This window comes from Cervus elaphus, chromosome 10, assembly GCF_910594005.1.
Source record: "Cervus elaphus chromosome 10, mCerEla1.1, whole genome shotgun sequence".
Classification (NCBI taxonomy): domain Eukaryota; kingdom Metazoa; phylum Chordata; class Mammalia; order Artiodactyla; family Cervidae; genus Cervus; species Cervus elaphus.
In genome coordinates this window covers 24,705,842-24,727,455 of record NC_057824.1, presented here as the reverse complement: position 1 = coordinate 24,727,455, position 21,614 = coordinate 24,705,842, and the positions used below count along the sequence as shown (strand labels likewise).

Below are 21,614 nucleotides of genomic sequence, written 5' to 3'. Positions count from 1 at the left end.
TGGACGGGGCAGCAGGGAAGACTTCTTTGGTGGAAATGTATTTTAAGGTGAAAAGTAAAAAAATGAGGTAGTTCTGTTCCCATGGAAGTGTGCTACAGCCAGAGGGAACAGTAAGTGCAAAGATCCTGGGGCTGAAGGGCAAGTGGAGGGCTTAAGAAACTGGCAATTCACCAGAGTGATGAGGGGTGAGCAAAAGGGAGAAGACTGTTTCTTGGTTAATTTACTTTGTTTCCAGTTTGTGTCTTCCTCTGAACTACTGCTTCCACAAAGGTGGGGCTTCTGGCTCCTTCCTTCCCGGCTATCTAGTGCCCAGTGAGGCACTTATCTGGTACCTGGGGGAAAATATGTTTAATAATTGAATGAATGGATGAGGCTGTGTTGCCTCAACCTGTGGTTCAGAGGCAAGAGGAAGCAGAAGGATGCCAGGAGCCCCCAAGTGGGGAACCCTGATCCTTGTAGATTCAGTCCAGGGAACCAGAGGCTGCTATGGGAGAGTGGGGCAGGGGGAGGTCTTGGTCTCATGAAAATCAGGAGTCATCTTCCCATGGCGGGCTGGCTCTTTCTACTCCTTATCAGGGCATGGATAAGGCCCGGGTTGGGGCCTTCTAGTTTCTCACCTCGGGATAGAGGGTGCCAGAAATATAGTCATGAAAGTGAATCACATTCGAATGCAAAATTTTACAAAATCAAAATCAGTGCAAAAAAAAAAAAATCCACACCTATTACAGAATTCTCTCCCCAAATAAGTAAGCCTTGCATCTCAGGATGGGTGGCAGCGAGGAGACTGAGGACTGGTTCAGAAGGTTTCCTCGGCGGTCTCCCCGGTGGGGTGTGTCCCCAGGTCCAGCTGCGGCATGAGGAGGTCTCGGGCCACCTGCACTGGGAGCTGGAGGCGAGCTATGGGAAGCACTGGGATGACATCCGCAACAGGAGGCGCCTCCGCATCCTCCAGACCTTCCAGAATGACTCGGGCCCAGCCCTGAGCAATCACTTCCTGGAGGTGAGTCCCGCCCCCGCAGGGCCGGTCCCTGGAGCTCAGCATGCACGTGGCAGCAGGTTCTCAGTTACAAGGACGCAGGAGCTAAAACTCAGGCCCAGAGACCTTCCCTTTGGCATCTCCGGCCCCCATGTCTCTGGGGAAGTTAAACATTTGCTGGTGTGCCATGGGGCAGTTTGCAAGGGGGCTTGGGAAATGCAGATTTCCAGCTGTAGAAATGCATTTTGGAAACGGTTCACTTGCAGGGTTTCCTGGAAGGTACACTCTTTTTGGTAAATCAGGAGTAACTTGGAAGCCTAGCCTCTGAACATGCTCTTACAAAGCACGTGTTATCTTTCTGAGTTTCCTTTTCAATTGTTTGTTTTAAATGTTTAATTGTGGTCAAATATACATCACATCAAGGCTTCTCTGGTGGCCCAGATGGTAAAGAATCTGCCTGCAGTGCAGGAGACCCTGGTTTGATTCCTGGGTCAGGAAGATGCCCTGGAGAAGAAAACGGCAACCCACTCCAGTATTCTTGCCTGGAGAATTCCATGGACAGAGGAGCCTGGTGGGCTACAGTCCATGGGGTTACAAAGAGTTGTAAACGACTGAGTGACTAACACACACACAACATGAAATTGACCATTTTCACCATTTTTCGTGTACAGTTCAGCAGCGTTAAGCACATTCATGTTGCTGCATGGCCGTTACCATAGTCCATCCTTTTCATCTTGTAGAACTGAAACTCTGGACCCATTAAACAGTAACTCTCCATTCCTCCCTCCCCCAGCCCCTGGCAACCACCATTCTATTTCCTATCTCTGAATTTCATGACTCTAGGTACCTCATGTAAGTGGGATCCTATAGTATCTGCCTTTTCGAGACTGGCCTATTTCACTAAGCATAATGTCTTCAAGGTTTACAAGTCTGAATGAAATTCCATTGTATGGATGGACCCCATTTTGCTGATCCGTTCATTCATCAGTGGACACTTGGCTTCCAATACCTGTTTGAGTCCCTGCTTTCCAGTCTTTGGGGGTATATACCCTGAAGTAGAATTGCTGGGTGATGCAATAATTTTTATATTTTTAATTTTTTTAATAATTTAAGAAGCCATCATGCTGATTTGCCTAGTAGTTGCACCATTTTACCACCCTACTGTTGGGGTCCTTTAATGGACCGGAACCCTGTGGTACGGAGTCGACGATAAGAAAGTAAAAGAGAGAAAGAGAGAGAGAGAGATAAAAAAAGACCCGGGGACCTAAGCTCTGATGGAGCAAAGGTGCTTTAATGATTTTCCTATGAGTATATATAGGCTGTGGTACAAGAAACTTCTTTCAGGAATGATAGAGATCAGAAAACCAAACATACAGCAACCGTTACCAAGGGAACAAGGGGTAATGTTAGTCACAAGGTCAGGAGACAATCCATATCTCAAGAAAGGGGTACAAGACTAAGCAGTTTTGTCCTAAAGAGAATGTTTACGAAAGGAGACCCAAGCCTGCCTCACACAATGACCTCAGTCCCTGGGAGCAGCGTGGTGTTCTGCTTGAAGAGGGACAGAGGACTCATGAGAGACAGCACGTAGGAATCCTCCCATCAAACATTCCCTGACACCCTACCATCTGTGTACAAGGGTTCCAGTTCCTCCACATCCTCACCAACACTTCTTTCTGGGTTTTGATTTTTTTTAAACAGTAGTCATCTTAATGGGTATGAGGATCTCATAGTTTAGATTTGCATTTCCCTAGTGATTGATGATGTTGAGCATCTTTTCATGTGCTTATTAGCTGTTTAATTATCATCTTTAGAGAAATGTCTTTTCAAATCCTTTAGTCCTTTTGAATCAGGTTGTTTTTTTGATTTTTTTGTTGTTCTTGCTGTAGTTCTTAATGTATCCTAGATATTAAACCCTCATCAGATGTATGATTTACAAATATTTTCTCTCATTCCATGGGTTGCCTTTTTACTCTATGAATAGTGATCTTTGTTGCACAAAAGGGTTTAATTTTTATGTAGTTAAACATGTTTATTTTTACATTTGTTGCCTGTGTTTTAGGTGTCATGTTCAATAAATCAATTGCCAAATCCAGTCTCATGAAGCTTTTCAATCACATGTTTTCTTCTAAGAGTTTTATAGTTAGGTCTTTGATCCATTTTGAGTTAAACTCTGTATATGGCATAAGATAAGGGTCCAACTTCTTTCTTTTGCATTGAATACCCAGTTTTTCCAGCACCATTTGTTGAAAAGCTTGTCCTTTCCCCCAACCATAAATGTGTGAGTTTATTTCTGGGCAATCTATTGTAGTCCATTGGGCTGTTTGTCTGTCTTTTAGGTCACAAAATGCTGTTTTGATTGCTGTAGCTTCGTGAGACCTCCCATTGTGTTCTTCTTTTTCAAAATTGTTTTGGTTATTTGGAGTTCCCTTGAGATTCAATATGGATTTTAAGATGGACTTTTCTATTTCTACCAAAAAAAATACCATTGAGATTTTGATAAGGATTGCATTAAGTCTATAGATTGTTTGGGTAGTATTGAATCTTAGCAATATTCAGTCTTCCAGTCTACAAACAGAGGTTGCCTTTCCATTTATTTGTCTTTTCTAATTTCTTTCAGCAGTTTTGTAGTTTTCAGTGCCCCTCGCTTAACTTCATTCCTAAGTATTAAGCTGATTTTAAATGATACCAATACTCCATGAATAAATTCTTGTGAAAAAATATAACATTTAAAATAAGGCTCAAATTCCCTTTCAGAGTTATCATCCCTATTCCTGCTCCCCTCCTCAGCTGCCTGGAGAAAGCTGTAATTATGGTCTGCATCACTGGAAAGCAGACCTTTTCCTATATATTTGCTCCGTGGACCTGTCACACGCACTTAGTTTTGTTTGGGACGTCATGCTGTGCTTCCTTTAGCAATGGATCTTCGAGAACGCCCCTTGTTGTCTTATAGAAGCCTACTCTATCTTTTTAAAATGCCTGCCTCCTGTTGCATATGCTCTGTCCTGCAGTTGATTAGGCTGTTTCCCTCTTGGTGGTTTCTAAGAGTGCATTCCTGAACATCTTTGGGCTTGCCTCCCTGGGCACCTGTGTCAGGGGGGGTCTCTGGGGCAATGTCACAAGGTAGAATTTCTGGAAATTTGGGCATTTTTCATTTGCTGACTTTATGTCAATTTGCCCTCCAGAATGTCTAGACCCACCACCTGCCTCCCAGCCGTGTCCAACAGGAGCAATTTCCATATTCTCCCCAGTACTTTTGCACTTGAAAAATATTGCTGACATGGGTGGAAATGGTATCACGTTGTTTGAATTTGCATTTCCTGATGACTTAAGGCTGAGAGACGCTGTTTTGTGTATTTATTCTACCATTGCATTACCCTTTCTGTGAACTGATTTTTCATATTGTTTGACATTTGGAAAAAATTAGTATAGTTGGCTTTTGGTTGGTAGGAGTTCAATATATAATTGCAGTTTATACATCATATTAATGTTCTAAATTGGAAAGTTTCTTATTTCTGGAAAACATCTGGCCCCCAGGGTTTTAGTGAAGTGATTAAGAGATTTGTGGCAACATTTCTGCAAGCCTTCAAAAGTGTGGCAGATGCCATGTTATGTTCTGGGGAGACGAGAATCAGTAAGATAATCTTTAGGAAGCTGACAGTGAGTAGAAGAGGGAAAGGCAGAGTGGTCAGTGATGAGTCATAAAGTATCACCAGACCATGTGTCCGGTGCTTTGTTTGTATTATCTCATTTAATCCTTGTGTGGCAAGTATCATCTGTTCTCACTTTATAGAAGAGAAATGGTGTAAACAGACTTGTTTGAGGTCTCTCAGCTACGTTATGGCAGAACTGGGTTTCAAAGTCCAGTCTGCCTCAGGCTTTTCACCTCTTGATGACCGGATTGTGCCACATAATATAATAAATAATTTATAATTTAAATTTATAATTTAATTTATAACTTAATTTATAATAAATAATAAATTATTATGTATAATTTACTATAAAATAATTGACTAAATGATCAGTCAAGAGAAAACACTTCCCAGTTCATTCTATGCAACCAGTATTATTCTGATGCCCAAATGAGACAAAAACATCATAAGAAAAACTAGAGACCATTATCTCTTATAAATACAGATGCAAAATCCTCAAGAAAACACTACCCAAACTCCACTGAGCAATCTATAAAAAGAATTACACAATATGACCAAGTAAGATTTATCCCAGGAATGCAAGATTGGTTTGACATTTGAATATCCATCAATGTAATATATCATATTTATAGAATGAAGGACAAAAGCCACATGGTCATTTCAAAAGATGCAGAAAAGTATCTGGCACAACACCCCAGCAGTCTAGCAGTGGAAAGGCACTTCCTCAACCTGATAAAGGCCACTTGTGACAAACCCACAGCTAACGTCATACTTTATGGTGAGAGGCTAAATGCTTTCCCCCTAAGATCAGGGAAAGGATAAGACGTCTGCTTTTCACCACTTCTATTTAACATTATACTGGAGGTTCTAGCTAGGACATTTAGGCAAAGAAGAAATAGAAAAGAAAAAAGGAGTAAAGAAAAGGCATTTAGATTGGAAAATAAGTAAAATTATTTCTATTTACAGATGACATGATCTTGTATATGTGTTGTAGTCAGTTGCTCAGTAATGCCTGACTCTGCAACCCTGTGGACTGTAGCCCACCAGGCTCCTCTGCCCATGGAATTTTCCAGGCAAGAATACTAGAGTGGGTTGCCACTTCCTTCTCCAGGGGATCTTCCCTATCCAGGGATCGAGCCCATGTCTCTTGTGTCTTCTGCATTGGCAGGCGGATTCTTTATCACTAGCACCTCCTGGGAAGCCCAATCTTGTATATATTAATAGAAGACTCTAATGAACTCACCTTCCTCAGTGATCAATGCAAAGAAATAGAGGAAACCAAAAGAATGGGAAAGACGAGATTTCTTCAAGAAAATTAGAGATACCAAAGGAACATTTCATGCAAAGATGGGCACAATAAAAGACAGAAATGGTATGGACCTAACAGAAGCAGAAGATATTAAAAAGAGGTGGCAAGAATACACAGAAGAACTGTACAAAAAAGATCTTCACAACCCAGATAATCACGATTGTGTGATCACTCACCTAGAGCCAGACATCTTGGAATGTGAAGCCAAGTGGTCTTTAGGAAGCATCACGATCAACAAAGCTAGTGGAGGTGATGGAGTTCCAGTTGAGCTATTTCAAATCCTAAAAGATGATGCTGTGAAAGTGCTGCACTCAATTATGCCAGCAAATTTGGAAAACTCAGTAGTGGCCACAGGACTGGAAAGGGTCAACTTTCATTCCAATCCCAAAGAAAGGCAATGTCAAAGAATGTTCAAACCACTGCACAATTGCACTCATCTCACACACTAGTAAAGTAATGCTCAAAATTCTCCAAGCCAGGCTTCAACAGTACGTGAACCGTGAATTTCCAGATGTTCAAGTTGGATTTAGAAAAGGCAGAGGACACCAGAGATCAAATTGCCAACTCCATTGGATCATAGAAAAAGCAAAAAGAGTTCCAGAAAACCATCTATTTCTGCTTTATTGATTATGCCAAAGCCTTTGACTGTGTGGATCACAACAAACTGTGGAAAATTCTTAAAGAGAGAATACCAGACCACCTGACCTGCCTCCTGAGAAATCTGTATGCTGGTCAAGAAGCAACAGTTAGGACTGGACATGGAACAACAAACTGGTTTCAGATAGGGAAAGGAGTACGTCAAGGCTGCATATTGTCACCCTGCTTATTTAACTTTTATGCTGAGTACATCATGTGAAATGCTGGGCTGGATGAAGCACAAGCTGGAATTGATTGCCGGGAGAAATACCAACAACTTCAGATATGCAGATGACACCACCATTATGGCAGAAGGCAAAGAAGAACTAAAGAGCCTCTTGATGAAAGTGAAAGAGGAGAGTGAAAAAGTTGGCTTAAAACTCAGCATTCAGAAAACTAAGATCATGGCATCCGGTCCCCTCACTTCATGGCAAATAGATGGGGAAATAATGGAAACAGTGACAGACTTTATTTTGGGGGGACTTCAAAATCACTGCAGATGGTGACTGCAGCCATGAAATTAAAAGTTGCTTGCTTCTTGGAAAGAAAGCTATGATCAACCTAGACAGCATATTAAAAAGCAGAGACATTACTTTGCCAACAAAGGTCCATCTAGTCAAAGCTGTGGTTTTTCCAGTGGTCATGTATGGATGTGAGAGTTGGACTACAAAGAAAGCTGAGTGCAGAAGAATTGATGCTTTTGAACAGTGGTATTGGAGAAGACTCTTGGGAGTCCCTTTGACTGCAAGGAGATCAAATCAGTCTATCCTAAAGGAGATCAGTCCTGAATATTCATTGGAAGGATTGATGCTGAAGCTGAAACTCCAATACTTTGGTCACCTGATGCGAAGAACTGACTCACTAGAAAAGACCCTGATGCTGGGAAAGATTGAAGGCGGGAGGAGAAGGGGATGACAGAGGATGGGATGGTTGGATGGAGTCACTGACTCCCTGGACCTGAGTTTGAGTAAGCTCTGGGAGTTGGTGATGGACAGGGAAGCCTGGTGTGCTGCAGTTCATGGGCTCGCACAGAGTCGGACACAACTGAGTGAATGAACTGAATGAACTCACCAAAAAAAACAAAAAACTATTAGAGCTCATAAATGAGTTCATCAAAGTTGCAGGATACAGAATTAATATACAAAAATTAGCTGTATTTCTCTACACTAGCAATGAAAAACCTGAAAAAGAGATTAAAATAATTTCATTTACACTAGCATAAAAAGAATAATACTTAGGAGTAAATTTAACAAAAGAATATAAAATGAATACTCTCAAAAACTACAAAACATTGTTGAAAGAAACTAAAGAAAGAGGGAGAAAGGTGAGGGGGGGTCAGGATGGGGAACACATGTACACCCATGGCTGATTCATGTGAATATATGGCAAGAACTACCACAATATTGTAAAGTAATTAGCCTCCAATTAAATAAATTTAAAAAAAAAAGAAACTAAAGAAAACCCAAATAAGTGGGAGGGTATCTCATGTACTTGAATTGGAATATTTAATGTGAAGTTTACAAGACTTCCTAAATTGATCTGCAGATTCAACAATCTCTATCTCTCCCTATCAAAATCTGCACTGTCTTTTTGATAGCTGATCCTAAAATTCATATGTAACTTCAAGGGACCCAGGGTAGGTAAGACAGTCTTGAAAAAGAACAAACTTGAAGGATTCACTCTTCCCAATTTCAAAACTTAACTACAAAGTTATAGTAATTAATAATAATATGGTAGTGGCATAAGGATAGACATACAGACCAACAGAATAGAACCCGGAATTCAAAAATAAGTACTTACAGTCAGTTGATCTTCAACAAGGGTGCCAAGGTAATTGTAGAAGGGAAAGAACAATCTTTTCAACAAATGATGTGGGACAACTGAATATTCTTGTTTAAGAATATGAATTTGGACAATTCATATCATATATAAAAACTTACTCAAAATAAGCTATAGGCCTAAATTTAAGAAACACGAAACTCTTAGAAGAAAACATACAAGGAAATCTTTATGACCTTGGGTTTCTGAGATATGACACTGGAAAGTATAGCAACAAAAATACACTGGATTTCATCAAACTTAAAAACCTGGCACTTCCTTGAAGGTCCAGTGGTTAAGAATCCACCTTCCAATGCAGGGGAAGGGGGTTCAATCCCTGATCAGGGAAATAAGATCCCATTTGCCACAGGGCAACCAAACCCTCATGCCACAACTAGAGAGGCCCACATGCTATAATGAAGACCCAGTGCAGTCAAAAATGAGTAAATAAAAATTTAAAAAATAACAAAAAAACCCAAATTTGTTTTCAAAGGACATCATCACGAAAGTGAAGTCACAACCAACAGAACGGAAGAAAACATCTGCAAATCATATATCTGATAGAGGATTTGTATCCAGAATATATAAAGAACACTTACAACTCAACATGAAAATGACAAAGGATTTGAGTAGATATTTCTCCAAAGAAGGTACACAAGTGGCCAATAGATATGTGAAAAGTTGCTTAAGCTAATTAGTCATTAGAGAAATTTAAATAAAAACCACAGTGAGATGCTACCACTAGCAGGCGGTACTCAGTTGCTCAGTTGTGTCTGACTCTTTTTAGCCCCACGGAGTGTAGCTCCTCTGTCCATGGAATTTTCTGGGCAAGAATACTGGAGTGGGTTGCTGTTTCCTACTCCAGGGATCTTCTCGACCCAGGCATCAAATCCACGTCTCTTGAGTCTTCTGCATTGGCAGCTGGATTCTTTTACCACTAGCATTACCTGGGAAGCCCACCACTAGAATAGCTGAAATGAAAAAAGAAAGAAACTAACAAGTGTTCATGAGGATACAGGGAAATTAGGACTCATATTGGTGGCATCATAAAATAGTGTGATTGTTTAGAAAAAAGTTTTATGTTTCTTTAAAATATTAAGCACGGAATTACCGTATGACCAAATAATCCTACTCCTAGGTACTCAGGAGAATTGAAAACTTATGTCCACACAAAGCTTGGACATGAACCTTTATAGCAGCTTTATTCATTATAACCCCAAAGTAGAAACAACCCAAATGTTCATCAATGAATAAGTTGACAAATAAAATGTATTTATCCATACAATAGAATATTATTCAGTACTAAGAATGAAGTTCTGGGGTGGGATGGATCTGGAGGTGGGAAGAAGTTTCAAGGGAGAGGAGATATATGTATATCTATGGTTGATTCATGTTGATGTACGACAAACCAACACAACATTGTAAAGTAATTATCCTCCAATTAAAATAAATAGAATTTAAAAAGAAAGAAATGAAATTCTGATACATGCTACAACGTGGATGAACCTTGAAAGCATCATGCTATGTTAAAGAAGGCTGACACCAAAGGCCACATACTATATGATTCTATTTGTAAGACATATCCAGAAGAGGTAGATTAATAGAAACAGAAAGTAGGTTTCTGGAGTGGATGGGAAGGAGGCAATGGGGAGTGACTGCTGATGGGTGCAGGGTTTCTTCTGGGCGTGGGCTGGGGCAGTTCCTGGTAGCCAGCGGGCTCAGGCTGCAGTGGAGAGCCAGTGGAATGTTGTAGGCTGGAAGCAGCATCGTGGTTAGCTCCGGATCCGGTGAGCATCGTGGGTGTGGGTCTCCAGTTTGTGCTGCAGGTGCCGGAGAAGCAGGTGGATTACCGAATGCACCTGCATCACCTGAGCCTCCGCCACCCCCACGTGGAGACCAGCGCACACCTGAAGGTGCAGTACAACGGGCGGCTGCCCTTCGTGGCGGGCCTGCAGTGGAAGGACACGTCCCGGGCCGCCCTGTGGAGGTGGGAAGGTGAGTGACATCTGTGCAGCGTCCTTGGCTCGTGGCCTTCATGCAAGTCCTGCCCACCGTCTGCAGCACCCTTCCCTGCTGTCTGCCTGGCTATCTCAAGGCTCAGGCCTTTAATGTGTTACAGGAAACACACAAACACATCCTGATTTCTTACCCTTACCAACAGAGCTCTACATTACAGGGCCTTGCCTACTTCTCCAACCTCATCTCACCCTACTTTCCCCAGTGCCCATCATCCTGCAACCCTACTGGCCTCTTTTCTGTTCCCCAGACGTACCTCAGGGCCTTTGCACTTGCTATTTCATCTCCTTGGAACACTGTCTCCCATTTATAAAGATGGATGTACCATAGTTTATCTTTGAATTAATTTTTATTTTTTTATTGAAGAAATACATAGTTTGAAAAGTGAATTCGACTATGACATGGAAATTGTTGAAGGTGGGTGAACGTTACATGGGAATCTTATCATAGTCTCTGAATTCATGTATGTACTTGAAAATTTTTTTAAAGTTTTAAAAGTTACAACAAACACAGTAATTTTCTGCTACATGTCTTCCTATCCCAAATTTTGCTTGAAATGGCAAGCACTGTAAATTCTTTTTACGATTTCTTATCAGACCCTCCATCTTTTAATCACACTTACTTCTTGATTTTTCTCTCAGGCATTTTTATTCTCCATGTATTTCTTATGATAGAGGATGAGAATTTAACCTGCACCATCCCTTTTAAAATATGTATTTCCCTCTCTTCCCCCAAGAGTTACAGTTTGTTAATATTCAGCATTGATATAATTGTGTCCCTCACAGCTGAGACATGTGGTATACTAGAATTCTAACTTTTTGTTTTTCCTGGAGCTATAATAGCCTTTCCCCCCTGTTTGATTAATTTTCTATTTTCCTCCTATGATTATTCCTAGAATTTTTAGCAACACCGCAAAACTCTTCTCCAGAGGGTCACACACTTCAGATTACTTGTCAGCTTCGATCAGTTCTAGTTTCCTTGTCGACACTCTTCCCAGAACCACTGCTGCTCCAGGGTAGACCACCTGTGTCCTGGGGCGTCCCCTCATCATCACTCAGGGAGTGCCTTCCGCTTCTCTGGGCCACAGTCCCTGCTTCTTGCGCTCATGTTCTCTCTTGCTTTGCTCTTTTGTTCCAATGGAGCACATCCTCCAGTAGCTTCTTGAGAGAGGATACATGGAAAGTGTATTCGTTAGCTAGGGCTGTGTTAACCAAATACCACAAGCTGGGTGGCTTAAAACAACAAATTTATTCTCTTACAGTCTCCAAGACTAGAATTCTGAAAGTGAGGCGTCAGTAGGGGCATGTTCTCTCTGTGACCCTGGATGGAATCCTTCCTGCCTCTTCCTAGATCCTGGTGGTGGCTATTAATGCTTGATGTTCCTTGGTTGATATATTGAGTTACATTAGAGTTACATTGCTCTAATCTCTGCCTGTAGGAGACACAAGTTTGATCTATGGGTTGGGAAGATCCCCTGGAGCAGAAAATGGCAACCCACTGCAATATTCTTGCCTGAAAAATCCCATGGACAGAAGAGCCTGGTGGGCTACAGTCCATAGGGTTTCAAAGAGTTGGACATGACTTAGAGACTAAACAACAACAGTCTCTGCCTCTGTTGTTACACGGTTCTGTGTGTGTGTGTGTGTGTCCAAACTTCTCTCTTCATATAAAGATAGCAGTCATATCAGACTTAGGGCCTCTTTAAGTGTCTGTGCATGCTCCGTGTGCCCAACTCTCTGTGACCCTATGGACTGTAGCCCACCAGGCTCCTCTGCCCATGGGATTTTTCAGGCAAGGATACTGCAGTGGGGTGCCCTTTCCTCCTTCAGGGGATCTTCCCAACATCACTGAGCCACCTGGGACTCTGGTATGACCTCATCTTAACTAATTTTATCTGCAATGACCCCATTCCCAAATAAGGTCACATTTTGAGGTACCAGGGGTTAGGACTACATGTCTATTTGAGAGACACAATTCAACCTGTAACGGGATGTAAACATTTTGAAACCCTGAATGTTTAAACTGTGTTCATTTGATTTGGCTGAATAGAGAACTCTAGGTCGGAAATGATTTCCCCTTGGGATTGTGAAGACATTGCTCCACTGTCTGTGTGAATCAGTTGAGAGGTCTGGTGCTATTTCTGATCCATCATCCTTTGTCTGTGACCCTTTTGTCTCTCTCTGGAAGCTTTTAGGAGCTTCTCTTTATTCCTGAAAGTGAAAGTGAAAGTCGCTCAGTCATGTCCGACTCTTTGCCACCCCATGGACTATACAGTCCATGGAATTCTCCAGGTCAGAATACTGGAGTGGGTAGCCTTTCCCTTCTCCCAGGAATCGAACCAGGGTCTCCTGCATTGCAGGCAGATTCTTTACCAACTGAGCTATGAGGGAAGCCCTTATTCCTTGTATCTTTAAATCTTACGATGATGAGCCTTGGTTTGGATCTCTCTTCATTCACTGTACTAAGCACTTGGCATATAACCTTGCAATGTGGAGACCCACCATTTGGGGCTTGGTAGTTTTTTTGCACAGTTTCTTTGGTAATTTCTTTCTTTCTGTGTTCTGGAATTGCTATTGGTCAGATGGCTGCTGGTCCTCAGAAACTAAACCTCTGATTTTCTCTCTTCTCTCCATTGTTCCATCTCTTTGTCCTTTTGTTCTGTTTTGAGGGCTGATTTCCCCGACTTCATCCACTAGCCCTCCTACTGACATTTTTAGTTTTGTCTAGCTTGTATTTCCAAGAGCTCGTTTGTGTTCTTGCAAGTTCTTCATGAATGCATTGTCTTCTCTTCTCGACGAACGTAAGTTATAGAATTGGGGGACTTTGATCTGTTCTCCCTGAATTTCTTTTTTCTTTTTGTTTCTGAAGTTCCTTTTAGTTGCCTTCCTCACTTGCCAGGTAAGAGTAGGGTATGTGCTTTTGTTTAAGAGTCAGTAACTTGGAACTTGTTTGGAAGGAGGCTCTATGGGAGGGGAGGGTGTGTGTGCTCTTTAAAAAAAAATTATTTTGTTGAAGTATAGTTGAGTTACAATGTTCTATTAATTAATGCTATGCAGCAAAGTGATTCCATTCTATATATACATTTTTTCTATTCTCTTCCATTATGTCTTATCATAGGATATTGAATATTATTCCCTGTGCTATCCAGTAGGACCTTGTTGTTTATCCATTCCATATATAATAGTTTCCATCTGTTAATCCCAAACTCCCACTCCATCCCTCCCCTACTCCCCCTCCTCCTTGTCAACTATAAGTCTGTTCTCCATGTCTATGAGTCTTTTTCATAGATCAGTTCATTTGTGTCATATTTTAGATTCCATGTCTAAGTAATATTACATGGTGTTTGTCTTTCTCACTTGCTTCATTTAGGATGATAATCTCTAGTTGCATTCATGTTTCTGCAAATGGAATTATTTCATTCTTTTTCATGGCCGAGAAGTATTTCATATTGTATATATGTATGTATGTATGAGTGGGGGTGCTCTTGTTGACTGATGGACTTTCCTGTTGGGTGGGGTCCTGGCTCTCCCTGAGGACCCTGGGCCCCATATCTGTGGACCTTTTTTTTTTTCAGTCACTATTCTTCCATGGAGCAATCTCCCCATCTCCTGTGGAACTGGTACCTCAGGTCAGGGCACCTGACTACACTCTACTCGATATCTCCCTGTTCTCAACTTGGCAGCTTCGCCCTCTACCCTTGCTGTTCTGGGTCGCCCTGAATCCTGGCCTCTCAGCCTCAATTTCCCCATGTAGTGAGTCTCCTATCTCCACTAGGAGGTGGGGGAGCGCTCCTTCCCTTTGACAGACTCCACTGCTCCTCATTCAGGGTTGAGCTCAATGGTCCTGTTCATGGGCGTCTTCACTGATCCTCCTGACTTTGGTCTAACTCCCTCTTTCTTTTCCTTCCTAGCACTCAGCATTTTCTACCTAGGTAGGTCTTCCTTGGTGGCTCAGACAGTAAAGAATCTGCCTGCAGTGTGAGAGACCTGGGTTCAATCCCTGGATTGGGAAGATCCCCTGGAGGAGGGCATGGCAACCTACTCCAGTATTCTTGCCTGGAGAATCCCCAGGGACAGAGGAGCCTGGCGGGCTATAGTCCACGGGGTTGCAAAGAGTCAGACATGACTGAGCAACTAAGGCCAGCACAGTACAGGTTTCATTTTGTTTATTTGTTCAAGATTTCTCCCTCACCACTGCTCCCAGACCGTGAGTTCCATCAAGGCAGCAACTATGCCTCCTGTTCACTGCCAAGTTCCGAGAGTCTGGAGCAATATTTACTGAATTAGCCCTTGAGCAAGTGGGAGATTACAAAATATGGGAGGGGTCTAGTGACTGGTTTTAGTTCCTTGTGGAAGGTCAATGTGCTATGTAGAATGTCAACTTTCTGATGATGGTGATGATTGATCTTTACTTTTCTGAGTGGATGCTTCCTCTGTCCCAAGACACTGTGATTGGTACGATAGTACCCATTTTACAGATGATGGAAGCACAGGCTCAAAGAGGTCACATAGCTTGCAAGAGTTAAGATCATCTCACTCCAGTGCCCTGCTCTCCAACTTTCCTAGCATTTCTTCTGTCTAACATATCTTACTGAAAACATTTCAGAAAAGTGCAAAGAGTGGTGCAGTGAGCACCTACATATTCTGAATGTGGATTCTGCTGCTAACATTTTACTCCACCTATCTTGTCACCAATCTGTCCACTTAGCCATCTGTCTTATTTGTTGGTACAGGTCAAATTAAGTTGTAAACCATGGTACATCTCACCCCTAAACATTTCAGTATGGTATCATTCACTAAGGTGAAATGCCCACATCTCCCGGGTACCATTTGATGAGTTTTGACAGGTGCACAGATCTGTGAAACTCAAGCCCCTGTCAAAGTGCAGAACATTAGAGTCATTCTAGAAGGTTCCCTTATGTTCTATCCCCAGTCATTCCCAGTTATGAGATGTGCCCTGCAGTGACCATGATGACTCTACAGGGGTCTCTTGCTGCCTGCCAAAAGCCCCCTTCTTGCCCTGGGGATAACTAGTTTCTTGTTCTCTGCCTGTCGCAGGAGCCTTGAACCTGAATAGTCCCTGGCTGATGGTCTCCACGGCTCACAGGCTGTATTGGCCTAACCGAGCCACGTTCCAGGCTGTGTTGGAGCTGACGCTGGGCAAGGCCTGGACCCTCAAGAATTTGGTGATAAACGTGGCCTGCAGGGGCCAGGGCCTCCAGAGGCATGGCAAGATCCGCGTTTACACGCCAGCAACCACCTACCTCCGGGTGCGCATGCTCAGCCACGCCCCCTGCCCACTCCGCTCACCAGCGGCCAGGGAGCCCGATTTCTTGCGGTTTAAATCTTCTGAGCAAAGGGTTAAAACCAAGGTTCGGGAGTTTTGCATACCGGGTCTCAGATGCGTGAAGTGTGGCTCACTCAGTATTGACACTGTTGAGAGTTAGTTGCCAAGGGAATTTGGGAGAGTGCACCCCAAAATAAACCTCAGTGTCTCACGTTCTTGCTCAGCAGCTGACACAGTAAAATATGAAAGTAGGTTGAGCTGGTACCTTAGAAACAAATAGACAGGAGGCTTTTGCCAAAATGCAGAATAAAAACTTTGAGGATGGAAGTCAGTTTTATACCACATGCCGAGTGAAGCAGCATAGCAGAGTTTGGAAGGAAAGCAACCAGAGAAGGACTTCGGTGATGTCACACGTGGGAACGTGGTACATCAAGCGTCTCCCTGTGTTGGGATGATGAGTGGACATGGGGGAGGGGTGGTCCAGGCCTGACTTGGGCTCAGAAGGAGGCAGCTCGGTGGGCACGTCTGGGGACAGCACAGTCCCCTCGAGGCAGGAGCCAGGGGGCACCAGGGTGGCATTGGAGGGGTTTTGAAGGATGAGTAGGAGTTCACCAAGTGGGACTGGGAGAAAGAGAATCCCAAGAGGGGGAAATAGGGTGTGCAAAGGCTTTGGTCAGCCTCTTCATCCTCATTTCAGGTTTCCACGGTGACAGCCTTGGCACAGAGCCTCTTTAGCAGCCGGAGTGAAATAGAATCAGCCTGGAGCGCAGCGGTGCAGAGCGAGATTCATGCTGAGAACAGCCGGGACCGTAAGATCCTGCGCTGCTGGTTGAAGGGCCCCCAGCGGGAGCTGAACCTAACGGCCGCCTACAGGCACACGGAGCAGGTAAGGGTCCAGGTGGCCTGTGCTGGAGACTTTGCCGTCGAGAGACCGTGAATCCCATATCTGGGATGGGATAGGATAGTTTGGCCTAGAAGCCTCCCCGAGCCTCAGTTTCTTTATCTATAAAATGGACCCCAGCCATACTAGCGCTGACCCCAGAGCAAAGGTCGGCCACCTGGTACTGGACATCCAAGTGCTTCATTCCTGCTGGGCACCTGGAGAGGTCTTGCCATAGAGGTGTTCCTGTGCAACCTTGAGGTCTGATGGTGTGGAGGCTGCAGCCCATTTGATCAGCCCTTTTTGGTGGTCATTCCTGGGGTGATGAGTGGGGGCTGCCCCTGGAGACCCCCAGGGCAGGATGTTTAGCAGCTTGGACCCTCCGGGCATCCCTCCGCATCAGCCTGATCTCATTGCAGCCACGGAAGAGTCATGTATCGCTGACGGCTCTGGGGACCAGTGCCAGGGGCCATCCCGAGGGCCTGCAGCTGGAGGGCATACTGGAAGAGCTGGTTCGAGACAGGAGCTTGTACTGGAAGCAGGGGACCTTCTCCCTTCGGTATGTGTGGCCCCTCCCCCCAGGCTGCTTCCCCCGAGGTGTGGTGCCTGCCCGGGTCACCTGGTCTCCAGTGTGGAGACTCACCAGGGACTGGGGTGCTCCATGCTGCCTGGAGGGGCCCAGACAGAACCCGGAGCTCAGAGTCAAGCCCCCTCCCTGAAAGCCCCCACGTTCCTCACCCACTTTCACTAATGTGCCAAGGTGAGCACAGAAAACAGTCTCATCACCCCAGGCTGAAGGCTGCTCTGGGGGACCCATTTCAGTTCCTGGAGGCACAGCTGGTTAAAAAGCCTGTTCTTTGTCGGGGGGTGAACATCACAGGGTTGAAGTCAGCAGACCCAGCCTGAAGTCCAGGCTGTGCGCTGACCAGCTGGGGGCCCTTAGCCATCTACTGTCAGAACAGCAGCAGTAACCCAAAACCAGCAGCCGCTGCATTTGTCAAGGTCTCATCCGTTTTTTAAATCTCATTTATATTTATTGAGCACCCACTATGTGCCAGGGCTTCCCTGGTGGCTCAGATGGTAAAGAATCTACCTGCAGCGCAGGAGGAGATGCAGGAGACCCGGGTTCCATCCCTGGGTCTGGAAGATCCCCTGGAGAAGGGAAATGGCAACCCACTCCAGTATTCTTGCCTGGAGAATCCCATGGACAGAGGAGCCTGGTGGGCCATGGTCCATAGGGTTGCAATGAGTCAGACACGACTGAAGGGACTTCGCACACATGCACATAGACAAAGTCTTTTTGAAAAAAATATTTATTTGGCCGCATCAGGTCTTAGCTGAGGCACACAGGATCTTTGTTGCAGTGTGCAGGCTTCTCTAGTTGCGTCACTCAAGCTTCTCTCTAGTTGTGGCATGCGGGCTCAGTAGCTGGAATGTGAGGGCTTAGTTGCTACGTGGCGTGTGGGATCTTAGTTCCCTGACCCAGGGACCAAACCCACATCCCATGCATTGGAAGGTGGACTCTTAACCACTGGACCCCCAGGCTAGTCCCCTGTAACAAAGTCTTAACTCTGCAAGACAGTGACAGGCCCCTGGGGCACAGGTGTCCACTGACCCCGCCAGCCGCTTTAATGGCTTCGGCCTGTTCCCCCCTCTCCACGCCAGGCACCCCTGGACCGTGCCCTTCCTCCCGCAGCACATTCTCCTGCAGGAGACCTTCACGGCCGACCGGCAGCACCAGCGTTACTCCCTGGAGACCAGGGTGGTCCTGGATGCCCAGGAGGAGACCCTGCAGACCGTGATCCTGGGCTACCAGGCCGGGCACCCCTATGTGAGTGGGCTCCAGGGTTCAACAGGGAGGGGCTTCCACCTGCCTCTGACCCATCTGTGTGTGTGTGTGGTTGTCCCTCCCAGGTCTGCGCGGGCCTGACCCACCCGTACGACGACAGGGTCATCCCCAGGAGCTTGGACGGGTGCGTGGTTTCGTGGAATCAGTACCTGGTAAGTGAGGATCCCAGGGCTCTTTTCACCCCAGTGGTCCCCGGTTCAGGTTGCCATCTTCTCTCAACTGGACGAAGCAAACGGAGAATTCCGGCCTGAGTTTTCTGTTCCGCTGTCTGCCTAATTCAAGCTACTTGACAGCCCGAGGGAGTTTTGCAGCACGCCAGCATAGTCATTATCGCCCCCTTACTTAAAAACCCTCACCTCTTCTCTTGGGAGAAAGACCCCAGCCTGGACCCTGTGCTAGTCCGAGACCATGATCGGGGTGTGTCTGCTTTTTCATCCTGAGAGCCGCAAGGCCTGGCGCACAGTCAGTGCTTAATGAGTAGCTGTTGGCCCGGTGCTGTCAAAAGTCCATTCTAGGACTCCCCTGGCGGTCCAGTGGTTAAGACTGTGTGCTTCCAGCACAGGGGACACAGGTTCAATCCTTGGTTGGGGAAGTTCACATGCTGCATGGTGCGACCAAAATTAAAAAAAAAAGAAAATGCATTATATACCTAATTTAGAGCAGGGGTTGATCAAGTTTTTCTCTGAAGGACCAGATGGTAACTATTGTAGCCTTTGCAGGTCATACAATCAGTGTTGCAACTACTCATCTCTGCCTTTGTAGCTCACAAACATTGTAGGAAACACAAATGAATGGGCACAACCGTGTTCCAATAAAACTTTTGTTGTGTGCTGAATGTTTGTGTACCCACTCCCCTCCCCAGATTCTTATGTTGAAGGTCTAATGTGATTTGGAAGTGCAGGCTTTGGGTTGATTAGGTCATGAGGGTGGAGCCCTTATGATAAGATTGTTGTTCAGTTGCTCAGCGCTCAGTCTTATCCGACTCTTTGCCATCCCATGGACTGCAGCCGACCAAGTTTCCCTGTCCTTCACTATCTCCCACAGTTTGCTCAATCTCATCTCCGTTGAGTTGGTGATGCCATCCAGCTGTCTCATCCTCTGTTGCCCCCCTTCTCCTCCTGCCTTCAATCTTTCCCAGCATCAGGGTTTTTCCAATGAGTCGGCTCTTTGCATCAGGTGGCCAAAGTATTGGAGCTTCAGCATCAGTCCTTCCAATGAATATTCAGGTTTGATTTCTAAGATGGACTGGTTTGATCTCCTTGCTGTCCAAGAGACCCTCAAGAGTCTTCTCCAGCACGACAGTTTGAAAGCATCAATTCTTTTGTTCTCAGCCTTCTTTGTGGTCTCTCACATCCGTACATGACTACTGGAAAAACCATACCTTTAACTATACGGACCTTTGTCGGCAAAGTGATGCCTCTGCTTTTTAATACACTGTCTAGGTTTGTCATACAGGTTTTCTTCCAAGGAGCTAACATCTTTTAATTTTATGGCTGTAGTTGCTATGTGCAGTGATTTTGGAGCCCAAGAAAATAAAGTCTGTCACTGTTCCCATTTTTTTCCCCATCTATTTGCCATGAAGTAATTAATCTTAATGATAAGATTACTGACCTTCCCAAAAGAGGATCAGAGCTGAGCTTTCTCTCCACCATCTGAGGACACAATGAGAAGGTAGCCATCTGCAAACCAGCAAGAGGTTTCTCACTAGAACCCATCCATGCTGGCACCTTGGTTTTGGACTTCCAGCCTCCAGAACTGTGAGATGTAAAATTTCTGGTGTTTGAGTCATGCAGTCTGTGGTATTTCTGTTACAGCAGCCTAAACAACTTGATTTGCAAAAACAGGCTGACCAGTTTTTGTTGTTGTTGTTGTTTTTCCAGTTTGTAGTTTTTAACCCCTGACTTAGAGGGTCTTGGCATTTGTCTTCTAGGAGTGAAACTCATTTTTTGCCTCTGTGCCCTTAGCAAATCATCTTGTGTCTCTGGATCTCAGTTCCCTCTTCTGTGCAGTGGAGACAGCAATCCTCATCTCTTGTGTAGTTGCTGTGAGGATCGAAATGGAGTACAGTGATCTTTCTCGAATACTTGTTGTGCAGTTGCTAAGTCATGTCTGACTGTTTGTGACCCCATGGACTGCAGCACGCCAGGCTCCTCTGTCCTTCACTGTCTCCTGGAGTTTGCTCAAACTCATGTCCATTGAGTCAGTGATGCCATCCAACCATCTCATCCTCTATCACCCCCTTTTCCTTTTGCCTTCAGTATTTCCCAGCATCAGCATCTTTTTTAGTGAGTCAGCTTTTTGCGTCAGGTGGCCAAAGTATTGGAGTTTCAGCTGCAGCATCAGTCCTTCCAAGATTGTACTTGGGTGCAATCTTGAGTACTTATGACATGGCTATAGGCCCTCATCTGAGTCTCCTTCCTGACCCCTCTAGGAAAAGATGCTCCAGGAGATGATCCCATTCTCCAGCAAGCATGTATTGAGCACCTGCTGTGTGCTGGGCCCTGGAAAAGGAAGACAGTGGTGGTTTCTCCCTTGGGGATATCCATAGGTCTGGGGCTGGAGCCGGGCCAACTGCTGTACATGGAGAGAGACCTGTGTTTCTGGGGCCTCACTTCCCTGCCTGTCAAACTGGGCTGTGAGCAGCCCCCAGGTTTGGGAGCTGAAGTCCTTGGAGGTCCTGAGGGGGAACCACGGGTGGGATGACGACCCAGAACACCTGCGCAAATGTTTCCCGGTGGTGTGTCCTATTTTCTAAACCGGAGATTGCAAAATGGCGAATGGGCCAAATTCAGCCTGCAGATGTGTTTTGTTTGGCCTGCTTAGCATTTAAAGTAAAGAAAAAAAGTGTCAACATTTCAATCAGAAGATTTGGAATAAAACACAGATCTCTGCTTCTAATTATAAAAAATTGGAAGATCTGACCCACTGGGCCTGAAACCTCACCTGACAGCAACAGGCTAGAACCAAGTTGGTGGGGATCCTTTAATTTAATTTGACTGTTCTGTCTAAAACCCCGTGTGCTCAGTCATGTCCAGCTCTTTGTGACCTTGTGAACTGTAGCCCGCCAGGCTCCTCTGACCATGGGATTTTCCAGGCAAGAACACTGAAGTGGGTTGCCATTTCCTTCTCCAGGGTTTTACAACCCTATCTTTGTTTAATGACACACATTTTCCACTTCTCTTGGACCTTTG

The 21,614-nt window shown here is 44.8% G+C and overlaps 1 protein-coding gene across 1 annotated transcript in view; it reads left to right on the top strand.

Moving 5' to 3' along the window:
* The window catches only part of LOC122701385, a 161,433-nt gene that overhangs the window by 55,666 nt on the left and 84,153 nt on the right, over positions 1-21,614 (top strand). Inside the window, exons 27-33 of the mRNA XM_043914303.1 lie at positions 842-1,000; positions 10,207-10,387; positions 15,466-15,677; positions 16,392-16,580; positions 16,994-17,133; positions 18,240-18,405; positions 18,489-18,575. Coding sequence (XP_043770238.1) covers positions 842-1,000; positions 10,207-10,387; positions 15,466-15,677; positions 16,392-16,580; positions 16,994-17,133; positions 18,240-18,405; positions 18,489-18,575 — 1,134 coding nt within the window. The remainder of the gene's footprint in view (positions 1-841; positions 1,001-10,206; positions 10,388-15,465; positions 15,678-16,391; positions 16,581-16,993; positions 17,134-18,239; positions 18,406-18,488; positions 18,576-21,614) is intronic.